Source organism: Megalobrama amblycephala, linkage group LG21, assembly GCF_018812025.1.
Source record: "Megalobrama amblycephala isolate DHTTF-2021 linkage group LG21, ASM1881202v1, whole genome shotgun sequence".
In the NCBI taxonomy this organism is placed as follows: Eukaryota; Metazoa; Chordata; class Actinopteri; order Cypriniformes; family Xenocyprididae; genus Megalobrama; species Megalobrama amblycephala.
The window spans coordinates 12,932,163-12,944,918 of record NC_063064.1 but is presented as its reverse complement, the minus strand read 5'-3'; the positions used below and the strand labels follow the sequence as shown (position 1 = coordinate 12,944,918).

Here is a 12,756-nt window from a genome sequence, read left to right as displayed (position 1 = left end):
AAAAAAATATTAAATTATCTCCTTTTTTTGCATGTGGGATACCATGAAAATGAATATTAGTTCAATAACTTACCATTCTACCAGTTTTCACCTTTGATATTATAACAGTGATAAGAATTAAACTTGCATTGACTCAGAAGTATGCAGACGTCATTTTGTCACGTGCTGTTGCCATGGTGAATCGTAATATCGGAGCTCCATTGATGATGGCTTTTCATAGTCGTGGTGCACGCGCTTAACTCCGAGTCAACCTACTCAGAGTCAATTGAACTAACTCAATTCAGCTGTTCTGAAACAGAAAACTCAGAGTTTCCCATTTCAGGGTTAGTCAACTCAGAGTTCAAGTTTCAACTCAGAGTTGGTTGAACCTCCTTATTGAAACGGGCCCCAGAGCGAGCTGAGTGACTTTATCAAGTACACTGCTGTTCCATTTGCAGAATCACCACCAGACTTGTGTTCTCCCGTCCATGGGAGTTCGTTTTCCTGAGTCGAACTTGCCAAATCCTAACTACCAAGGACGCAAGTCCGAACTTTGCGAACTTGGTTTTGAGAAACGCCTAAGGGCTGAATTTGAAATAGCATACAAGCCAGAGATTGTATAGACCCCTTAAAAGTTTGTAAACATTGCAACGTTTCCTGGTGGGCAGGGCTTAGCTGGAGGCAAAAAGAGACGCTGGACTCAATGTTGACAAGCGTAAGCTAGCATGTTTTAGGAGGGATTTATTAAACATAGATGCAGAAGAAGGTTCAGAACTGTCCGAATATGTACTGTCACCGTGACAGCTATTTTGTAAATTAACTTAACTTTTGGATATTTCCTAGACAACATATTAATTACTTTCCGGTGGTTTGGGGAATTTTGTCAAGGCTTATTGTCTAATGTAATCTAACGCTGGGCTAACTATGATTATGGCTAGCAATGTGGATTATTTTAAGAGACCATTCAAAGGATGGCACACACATCTATCGCTGTATGTTTGTTTATCATTTAAGCTAGCTAGTGTGCTGAAGGTTGGCGACTTTTCACCTATAAAACAGAAACTTGCTGATTTGTACTAGATAAAACCAACACACCATGCATCGATTATTTTACCTGATATGAAGTGTGCACTGCAAACACGAGTATTATTTATGATCATCTCCGTCCAGTCTGTATGCCGTATTGCATTCAACCACAATTATCTTTTTGATTTCTGTGAAGGAATGTCTGCCGGGATCTGGTAAAACTTTAGTTTTGAACCAAAAGTCCTGTTCCTTCTATTCTGGCAGCCAAAAACACAAGACGACATTTTAAAGTCAAAACCTCAAACTTTTAGCGCGCCTGCTATGAGTTCTTATTTATGTTTTGCCTCCAGCTAGAGCGGTGACGTCACAGTGACGTAGGCGATCAAGGGGTCTATATAATGGGGAGATAAGAGGGTCTGTATGTCTTACCATTGGAGAAATCGTAACGGCTAACTTAATCACGTGTGGCACCTCTCAGTCTATCATGTAATGGCAGTGACGTCAGTCGCAACATTCCCTAGTCTGCCTTCTCTTAAAAATACATTTTTATCAAGCTAAAATCTACATATAGTTTCCAACGAAAGTATTGTTTAGTGTAAAACATTCTGAAGACTAGCAAACATGCTGTCCATTAATTAAATGATTAGCTATTTCCCCACAAAAGCATTAATCAGCATAGTGAAGCCTCTCATCCATTTACTTCCATTCAAAAAGCAGGCTGCGTCCGAAAACTGGAAAATGCTGCCTTCTGAGGACACATTTTAAGGTAGGAAGGCATCAAGGCACGTCCGAATTCAATGTTAGCTTCACTTCCTGTTTCCTGAGATACCTTCATCTGATCGATTTTTCAAGGCAGCATAGATGTATCCTTAGCTGCCTTTGATATCCCACAATCCTGTGCTTTCCATTCTGTGACAGTTGAGCTCGAAAAATAAAGATGGCATCCGAAAGTTGCGTTTGATGGCCAGTTTGTGAGTAAATGTACATTTATGAACAACATTTTCCACTTTTGATGTCATTTCTAGCGAGAAATTACTACTGTAGTAATTAAACATTTGTTTAGTTCTCACCAAAGCTCGCGCTATATTGCTGTAGATCGTTAAACTCTTATACTGCCTCAGAAGTCTGTCCGAAATCCGTTTCATGAGGTGCCTTCATGCACAAACGCTGCCTTACAAGTCATTGTTTTATAAGGCAGTGAGGCAGCAAGTCAGCTACCTAAGTTTTCGGACACAGCCACAGCCTCTGGTCTCCTTCCCTGCGTACCGCAGGGGGTGGAGCGTTATGCTTTTTTGGCTAAAGGTTGCAGGCTTGCCTTCCAGTGGCTTTGTACAAGCATACTAGTCCAGTCAAGCAATGTCAAAATACACAACATTAGCCTTCAGTTTCTCAGACAAGGCAAATTAAGATCTTTTTCATGAAATCTGAGAGCTTTCTGTCCCTACATAGACAGCTACGCAACTGACACTTTGACAAGTCAAGTAACCCTTATTTATGTAGTGCTTTTTACAATGCACATTGTGTCAAAGCAGCTTTACAGTGATAATAGGTAAATAATTTTTGTTGCACAGCAGCTCTTAAAGAAAATGGTGTCATTGTCCAACTTAAGTAAATTCAGTATTGATTCATTCCATTGTAAAAGTCAATAGTTATTAATGTAGTTTGCATACAATGGTGTCAATGCAGGCAGATCAAAAACATTAGGTGAAAATAAACCAAACTCCAATAGGTGACATCAGATGACAAACAGGTGATAAAAATTGAGAAAAATTGAGAAGTTCTTCTCTAGCCAACAGCAAACAGTGCATGACTATGATTCAGGCAGCTTTACAGATCATAAACCTGATTGGGATTGCAGCAGTCAAAATATTTAATCCAGTTCCATGTAGTTGAAGATCGTATTCATCACGCCGGTATGGGACGGTTTGTTGGGAATCAGTGCCACTGGCTGTCGTGTCGGGGAGGCCTTCAGAGGGGATGATCTAGTTGACACAATCTCTGCTGACACTTCAGGGCTGCGTTGTCGTCGTGTCTAGGCACAGGTCCTCAATTTCCCTTGGATACAGCCCGAATCCGACTGACTACGGTAAACCTCGGGATAAACAGAGAGACTAATATTAGTGTAGATGCCATTCTTCTTCTGATGTAAAGAGTACACTGGGTATTATAGGAAGTGTTCCCGGTTCCAGCTGACCTCATTTATGCAGCCTAGCAATCCTTTAACAGATTTGAAAACATAAATTGATATTATGTGTATGCCAGGTTAAAGAGATGTGTTTTTAGTCTAGATTTAAACTGACAGATTGTGTCTGCTTCCCGAACAAGGCTAGGAAGATTGTTCCAGAGTTTAGGTGCCAAATAGGATAATTTTGATATTCTAGGTATTATCAGTTGGCCTGAGATCACAATAAGGGACTATAATGCGTTAAGAGCTCGCTCCAATAATGGGGAGCTAAACCATTTAGTGCTTTGTAAGTGATTAGCAAGATTTTAAAATCTATCCAATGTTTAATAGGGAGCCAATGCAGTGTTGACAGAACCAGGCTAATATGGTCATACTTGCTGGTTTTAGTAGGAACTCTAGCTGCTGCGTTTTGGACCAGCTATAGTTTATTTATCAGGCGAGCAGGGCAACCACCCAGTAGAGCAGGGATGGGCAACTCCGGTATTGGAGGGCCAGTGTCCTGCAGAGTTTATCTCCATCCCTGATAAAAGCTCACTTGCCTATAGCTTTCTACTAATCCTGAAGACCTTGATTAGCTGGTTCAGGTGTGTTTGATTAGGGTTGGAGCTAAACTCTGCTGGGCAGTGGCCCTCCAAGACTGAAGTTGCCCATCCCTGCAGTAGAGCATTACAGTAATCTAGCCTTGAGGTCATGAATGCATGACCTAACTGTTCCGCATTTGTCAGAGCATATGTTATATTTTTAAGATGGAAGAAAGTGGTTTTACAAATGCTAGAAACATGGCTTTCAAACTTAAAGTTCATAAAGCGATCATAAAACTAATTTAGTCCAAATTTTCTTTTTATATGATGAACAGATTGAATTTAGGATTTTACTCACATAAAACTCATCAACTCGCACATCAGTTGTGGTAAATGAAAGCTCAAACATATTTGCTTGACGTGTGAGAACCAATGAGCTTTGTTCTTGTGTGCTACAAAGCACGTTTGAGCTTCCGCAAGAGGTTTGTTCTCATGTGTGAAGCAGGTTCGGTTGAGCTTCTGTTTGTTGGTCAATGTTTATATGTGAATAAAATTAAAAACCTGTTCATCATATAAAGAGATTGAGTCTCTTCAGAAAATTTGGACTAAACCACTTGTCACAGAAGGCACAGAGACTAGAAGGTAAGATCCAAGTGCAGCTTTAATAGGGCAATCCAAAAATGTAGTACATCCAAGCAAGAGTCACAATCCACAGAACAGTCCACACAAAACAAGAAAACAAAGCATTGAAGCCAGTGACCATAAATTAAACCTCTATAACAAAAGCAGAAACAAACTCAGTATTAACAGACAGACACTAATAACATAAATCAAGACAGCTGGGTGCAATGAAGGGATAATGAGTCCGGGAAGCGAGTATGGGAAATGAAGTCCGAAGTGGTGAGGCAATGGTCCGGGGTGGAGTGCCCTCTGGTGGCTAACTATGGCACTCCAACTGGTGATCATTACCCCCTCTCTACGGAGCGGATCCCAGATGCTCCAACAAGGCAAAATATAAAATAAAAGCTCAGGGAGGCGGACTGGAGGACCAGGGGGGAGGGATGGTGGGCCAGGTCCAGAGTCCCTGAGGGCCAGGGTGGAGCCGGAGGAACAGACCATGGAGGCTCCAGCAGAGTTGGAGTCCTGGCTGAGTGCCAGGGCGGTGCTGGAGGAACTGACCAGGTGGGCTTCAGCAGGTTTGGGGGTGGATCTTGAAGCATGTGTGGCACCGACAGGGCAGACCAAGGGGGCTCCGTGACCATATCAGGGAGAGCGGGCTGCTCGGTGACGGCCTCTGTGACCGTATCAGGGATAGCAGGCTGCTCTGGGATGGCAGCGGGCAGACTGCTCCGTGGTCAAAAGAACTTGAATGCATCTTCCAGGCACGCAGGACAGCCAAGACATAGAAGGTGAAGACAGCCCTCTTGGCCATGGCAGGACTGACAGGAAAAGCATGCAGGGCTGGAGCGGGCTCTGGAGCGGGCTCACGGGCTTGAGCGGGCTCTGGGAGCTGGAGTGGGCTCACGGGCTGGAGCGGGCTCAATGCTGTAAACAGGTACCACGTCACCAGGAGGAACAATCTGAATTCTGTATAGGAGAATGTTGATGAACTCCCAAAATCTCAGAGTCTCAAGTTCCTTTATCTCCCATGAAGGCAAAGGGTTGTCCAAACAGTCATTAAAAATCTCAATAAGCTTAGAGTCCTTAAGCTTCAACCCCACCGCTAAGGTCCAAAAAGATTGAGCCAATCCACCCACCTCCAGGCCCTGTTGGCGTAGGGCCATCAAGTTTTCAAATCGTGCCCTCCGCTCCTTCTTAGAAGTATGAGGAACGATCCGGATAACCATGCTGCTGGATCTGGAGATGATCAAGGTTTATGTCACGGAAAGCACAGAGACTAGAAGGTAAGATCCAAGTGCAGCTTTAATAGGGCAATCCAAAAACGTAGTACATCCAAGCAAGAGTCACAATCCACAGAACAGTCCACACAAAACAAGAAAACAAAACAGTGAAGCCAGTGACCATAAATTAAACCTTTATAACAAAAGCAGAAACAAACTCAGTATAAATAGACAGACACTAATAACATAAATCAAAACAACTGTGCAATGAAGTGATAATGAGTCCGGGAAGTGAGTATGGGAAATGAAGTCCGAAGTGGTGAGGCAATGGTCCGGGGTGGAGTGCCCACTGGTGGCTAACTAGTGCACTCCAACTGGTGATCATGACACCACTCAATTCATATGGATTAGTATTACAATCGCTTTATGAACTCTTTGAAGCATCAAAGTGGTAGTCACATAGCTGTCTATGGAGGGACAGAAAGTCCTCAGATTTCGTTACAAATATCTTCATTTGTGTTCTGAAGATAAAAGTCTTACGGAATGACATGAGGGTGAGTAATTAATTAATTACACCCAATGGTTCTTAATACATTGTTTTCCCTTCTGGAACATCAGTGAATGTTTGAACACTTTGTATTAGTCGCGTATGAGTCCTTCAGTTGTCCTCAGTGTGAAAAGATAGATCTCAAAATCATACTGTCACTGCTGTAAAGGGTTCAAATATGCAAGAAGATGCTGGAAAACAAAAGAATTTGACTGGAGAAACAGATGTAGTAGGCGATGACCCCAGAGGTAAATCAGATGTAGTCCCTTCATGACTCTCCTTACCTTAAATTCATACAAATAATCAGTGTTTCTTTCCTTGATTTGCTGACTTTCTTGCTGTTTTTTTTTTTCAGGACTGACATTGCAGTGGTTGTTCAAAAAACATCACCACTGTTTAACAGAATGAAGCTCTCAGATAAATACTAACTAGTCTTTAATGGAGGCGTGGCTGCAGGCGGAGGACTGGTGACATAACTTTCCTCTCCCACCATGAGATTCTCAAAGGACCCTTGGATGGAGCCAGACTGCGTCATAAGTGTGCCATTGTGCCCTGATGTTTCAGGCTTTGTGATGGAGCTTAAAATCTGTGTGAACGCAACATGCTTTGTATCTTGAGAAGTCTCATGTTTTATTTGTTGTTCTCCTCTACATTTGTATTAAACGTCTCAAAATACATATTGACTGGAATTTTTTCAGAAGAATATTTCTCTGTAATTGGTTTGATGGTTGCCTTAGGTTGGTCTTTGTTCAATCTCTCATTGCCATTTATGTGGGTATGGGTGGATGTAGTCAACTGAACAACCACTGTTAACTGAAAAGGCACTGTTATAGTTAGCTAAAATGATATCTTCATCTATATACTGGGCACGTTTTTGTGAAATTGGAGTGTTATGGCGAGTACCTAACTCTTCTACCTCAATATCTTTTTTTCCTCTGGAATGAACATGTCCATCTCCAGTGGACCACTAGAGGGCATCATAACCTCAAGGCTCTGTTGAATGCACTTCCTTCCCCAGAGTCCTCATTTATGCTAACGTTGGGACAAATAAGTAAAAATCAAGTCTTTGGACAACCTATTTAACTCTTTCCTCAATCCAGCTTGCGTGGTGTATCGCGGGTAGAGTTTATGGAAAGTTTATTTAAAAAAAAATAAAAAAAATAAAATATATATCTGTATAGACACCCATCTGTTTTGTATACTGTGTATATAGAAATATTTTCTATTAATTTAAAGTATAACCTGTGAACTCATAACAAACGGCAGTATACAACCACAGGGGAGAGAAAAAAAAAAAAAAAAAAAAAAAAACCACCCCAAAACAAACAAAGACTGAAGCACCTGGCATGATCCAACCACTCATTTATTCCGGTTTGTTACAGTAAATATTTGATATAATTTGATGTAGAAAATCCTGGATCTTGAGGATGCTAGGGCATGAAGCGATATTTTCCACCAGCAGGAACAAAAGGCTTGAAGGATTGACGCCCATAGAACATTGGGTACATTGGAGGATAACCTGCAAACTGCTCAAACTGAGCAGCGGTGGTTGTGGAAGGTGTCGTTGTTGCTTCAACTGGGCTCTTGGAGTGGTATAAATAGGGAGGAAACATCTGGTACCCGGGCCATTTTGCTGCAGAACCACTAGAATACAAGTAAGGATCAAACATTGACATGGGATACATGTGAGGGAACACATGTTGGTTAGGGTCTTGAGGAGGAAGAGTCGTTGGAGGCACAGTGGGAGGTACAGGGTAACGAGGAGAATGTGGATGATACCACCAGGGTTTTCCAAATGGGGAAGGGTAAAATATTTGATGACTGTCCAATGGGTCCTGGACAGGAGCAATGGTTGTTGGGGCCAGCATTGGAGTCAAGGGACAAGAAAGAGTCACTTCCCGGTCACCATACATCAGAGGGAGCTGCATTTCAGCATCCTAAAAAAGACATGAAATGTCAACTACCATACATGTAAAATCAGACAAGTGCACTCAATTATTTTCACCTTCACTTCCAAACAGCTTCCTAATGGTGCCGTGATAACCAGTGAACCATCAACAGTCTCCAGTGAGAATGAGCATTTGGGAGGTGTTAAAAGTAAAGGCTGCCATGATCCATCAACTACAAGAAAGAAAAACAAAAAGCTCAAACACCTCAACTTAGATAAAACGCAAATTATTAAGGGACTTACCTTTAACTTTAACATCATCTACTCCGACACCAAGTGAGATAGTCATGTAAGAGGGAAAGCAGGACACTGTAGGGATGAGATTACTTGCAGGGCAAGACATTTGCACCGGAGCGCCCATTACAAGCAGTGGCAGAACATAACTTCCGTCCTGTTAGGAGATATAGGAAGAGAAAGAACTCCAAATCATTCAAGGCTCACTCTTCACATGGTCAGAGCAGAGCTACAGTGCACTTATCTTTAGCATGCACACTAACCTGTAGTCGGACGCAGCCCTGGTATGGAGCAACAAGAGAAACATCTCTGCGTGCCCGCTTCAGCGAGAAACCACAGCTGGCTGGCATCTCAGACAGAGGCACTATTGACTGATCTCCTGGTGGAGGAGAGTTAATTTATGAATTAATTAATTAAATAAATAAATAAAATAAATAAATAAATAAATAATCCCACATACTCACAAGCCCAAAACATCTTACCTCGATCAACCAGAAAGTGTGGAGTTTTTGTTGCCCCTGGAATGCGCAAGGTCATTGAATCACTTCCACATTGCACAGAAGGACCCAAACGATGCAGCTTAGCTTCAGCAAGGTGGAACCGCTCTTAATATAGAATAAAAAGCACATTAAGAAATAAAAACCCCAAACATGTTAAGTTATATCCCTCTATTAAAAAGACCCATTTTAAAAATTTTATTTTCTAATTAACTTCTTTTGACTGATATTCTTCAAACGGTTCTGCTCATTTGAGTTCAGATGTTCCCTTTTCTTTGTCAGATACTGTACCTTCAGCACCTATTAAAAGTGTGCCAAAACGGATTGTGTTTTCAGAGACCGCTCCAATTTCAGAAAAAGCCCCAGGACCAGCCCTTAAAGATGAAATCAGTGTCATCACAACCATTGTGAAAAGCAAGATGTCCTTTGGCCAAAGCATGGTGAGTTTGTTATGATACCAAAAATTTAATTTACTGAAAAATCCTTGACTATAAAGGTTGATAAGTGTATCGAGACAAACTATGTTATTTTTACTCACTTTTGAATCACTCGCTGATGCTGGTTGGCCAATCAAATCTATTCCTCAATCAGCTTGTTGTTTTCACCTGTGCCTCATTAAGCTGAGAGTTAACACAAGGGCTGAATTTGGATTACTACTCCAGTCAAGCAATGTCAAAATACACAACATTAGCCTCCGGTTTCACAGACAAGGCTTAAAGGGTTAGTTCACCCAAAAATGAATATTCTGTCATTAATCACTCACCCTCGTGTCGAAACCTGTAAGAATTCTGTTCATCTTCAGGAGACAAATGAAGATCTTTTTCATGAAATCTGAGAGCTTTCTGTCCCGACAGCTACACAACTGGCACTTTGACAAGTCAAGTAACCTTTATTTATATAGTGCTTTTTACAATGTGTCAATTGTGTCAAAGCTGCTTTACAGTGATAATAGGTAAATCATTTTTGCTGCACAGCAGCTCTTAAAGAAAATGGTATCATTGTCCAACTTCAGTAAATTCAGTATTGATTCATTCCATTGTAAAAGTCAATAGTTATTAATGTAGTTTGCATACAATGGTGTCAATGCAGGCAGATCAAAAACATTGTTAAATATCAAGTGTTCCCAACTAAGTAAGCCAAAAGCGACAGCAGCAAGGATAGATCTTCTCTGGCCAACAGCGAACAGTGCATGATTATGATTCAGGCAGCTTTACAGATCATAATCCTGATTGGGATTGCAACAGCCAAAATATTTAATCCAGTTCCATGCAGTTGAAGATCGTATTCATCATACCGGTATGGGACAGTTTCCTGGGAATCAGTGCCACTGGCTGTAGTGGTGGTTGAGCTTCTGCATATGTTTGTTTGTCAATCTTTATATGTGAATAAAAGCCTAAATTAAATCTGTTCATCATATAAAGAGATTGAATCACTTCAGAAAATTTAGACTAAACCACTCAGTTCATATGGATTAGTTTTACAATCTCTTTAAGAACTCTTTGAAGCATCAAAGTGGTAGTCACATAGCTGTCTATGGAGGGACAGAAAGTTCTCAGATTTCATTAAAAATATCTTCATTTGTGTTCCGAAGATAAACAAAAGTGTTACGGGCTTGGAATGACATGAATGTGAGTAATTAATTTATTACACCCAATGGTTCTTAATGCATTGTTTTCCCTTCTGAAGCATCAGTGAATGTTTGAACCCTTTGTATTAGTTGCATATGAGTCCCTCAGTTGCCCTCAGTGTGAAAAGATAGATCACAAAATCATACAGTCAGTGCTGTAAAGGGTTCAAATATGCAAAAAGATGCTGGAAAATCAAAGAATTTGTCTGGAGGATTTTTCTGAAGAACACTGAGCAGTTTAACTGCTCAGGACAAACAAGGGACTCATGAACAACCATCACAAAACTAACAAACAGTCATCATCCAGGTAACGTGTCTTGTGGACTACATGTATATGTCTTTTATGTAAAATATCTTACTCAGGAGAGTACTTAATAAAAAATAACATGCATTTTGTATGATCCCTTTTATTTTGTTAAAATAATTAACATTTTGCAGATTCTGCAAGAGGTATGTAAACTTTTGAGCACGATTACACTAGATGGGTCACTCTCTGTTAGTGGTCGAAACAAATTTCCAAACCATTTTGGCTTTTCGTCATTCTAATAAAAAAAAGTGTAAATGTGTAAACAGTTTTAATGAAAATGGCAATATTTATGACTGTTATTGTTTTTGACTTATCTCTGTTTTTTTGCCTGCAAAACAGTTGTAGTTGATGATGTAGCAGGCGATGACCCCAGAGGTAAATCAGATGTAGTCCCTTCATGACTCTCCTTACCTTAAATTCATACAAATAATCAGTGTTTCTTTCCTTGATCTGCTGACTTTCTTGCTGTTTTTTTCCAGGACTGACATTGCAGTGGTTGTTCAAAAATCATCACCACTGTTTAACAGAATAAAGCTCTCAGATAAATACTAACCAGTCTTTAATGGAGGTGTGGCTGCAGGCGAAGGACTGGTGATGTAATTTTCCTCTCCCACCATGAGATTCTCAAAGGACCCTTGGATGGAGCCAGACTGCGTCATAAGTGTGCCATTGTGCCCTGATGTTTCAGGCTTTGTGATGAAGCTTAAAATCTGTGCGAAAACAACATGCTTTGTATCTTGAGAAGTCTTCCTGTTTTATTTGTTGTTCACCTCTACATTTGTATTAAATGTCTGGAAATTTTTCAGTAGTTTTTCTCTGTAATTGGTTTGATGGTTGTCAACAAAGGTTGGTCTTTGTTCATTCTCTCATTGCTATTTATGTGGGTATGGGTGGATATAGTCAACTGAACAACCATTGTGGATGTGGCTTCATCAGAGGCACTGTTATTGTTAGCTAAAATGATATCTTCATCATCGATATTCTGGGTAAGTTTTTGTGGAATTGGAGGGGTATGGTGAGCACCTAACTCCTCCACCTCAATATCTTTTTTCTCTGGAATGAACATGTCCATCTCCAGTGGACCACTAGAGGGCATCATAACCTCAAGGCTCTGTTGAATCCACTTCCTTCCCCAGAGTCCTCATTTATGCTAAAGTTGGAACAAATAGGTAAAATCAAGTCTTTGGACAACCTATTTTCAACTCTTTCCTCTACCCAGATTGCGTGGTGTATCGCGGGTAGAGTTTTTGGAAAGCCATCAATTGCCCGAATGTTCAGGTTGTTGTGATTTAAGGGTTGTTTTGAGTTAGAACCAAGGGAAGTGACAGATTTCTGGAGAAAAGGCAGTCCAAAAATCAGAGTGAAGAGCCAAGCCATTTTGTCCTGTTAATTTCCAAAGGCCGTTGAACAAAAACCGTACCAGGAGCTAAATAGTGTCAGCAAGTTTTATCTGAATTAAAGACTTTAGAAGCTAACATTTCAAAGTGAAAAACTTTGCCCAAATTAAAACCTGAATAAACATTTTATAGGACATGCAGGATATGAAAATAGTGAAAAAAAAAAAAAGAAAAAAAAAAAAAAAGCCAAAAGTTCAATCCAAATTTAGGCCCCACGCCAGGGACTACAGATGCTACAATCATATTCAGTGCTATTAGTTTGATTCTTTTAGTGGACAGGTTCTTCTTACAGCTTCTGCATTGTGCCATGTGTCAATTTAGATCCAATTTTCCCATGTATGTGAATAACTTGATTGTGCAGTAACATCGTTTATACTACACATCTTTGTAGCTTTGAGTGAAAAGGATGACCTGCTAACAAGGCCAAGTGTTGAACCAACAATTTGTGATAGGTTTACAAAGTTTAAAGGTTTGTGTAAAAGCTCAAGTGGACAAAATCTATAAATATAGATCTCTATAGACACCCATCTGTTTTGTATACTGTGTGTATAGAAATATTTTCTATTAAAGTAACCAGTGAACTTATAGCAACAAACAGTAGTATACAACCACATACAGAAAAAAGGAACAAAGACTGAAGCGCCTGG

The 12,756-nt window shown here is 40.4% G+C and overlaps 1 protein-coding gene across 1 annotated transcript; it reads right to left on the bottom strand.

The window, feature by feature from the left end:
- Positions 1 to 7,444: 7,444 nt before the first annotated feature.
- LOC125257112 lies at positions 7,445 to 9,308 on the bottom strand. Its single transcript, XM_048173569.1, has 6 exons — positions 9,070 to 9,308; positions 8,764 to 8,886; positions 8,545 to 8,660; positions 8,291 to 8,438; positions 8,105 to 8,220; positions 7,445 to 8,036 (listed from the first exon to the last, which is right to left on the bottom strand). The coding sequence occupies exons 1-6, from the start codon at positions 9,215 to 9,217 to the stop codon at positions 7,530 to 7,532; spliced, it is 1,158 nt and encodes a 385-aa protein (XP_048029526.1). The 5' UTR covers positions 9,218 to 9,308; the 3' UTR covers positions 7,445 to 7,529.
- Positions 9,309 to 12,756: the final 3,448 nt, after the last annotated feature.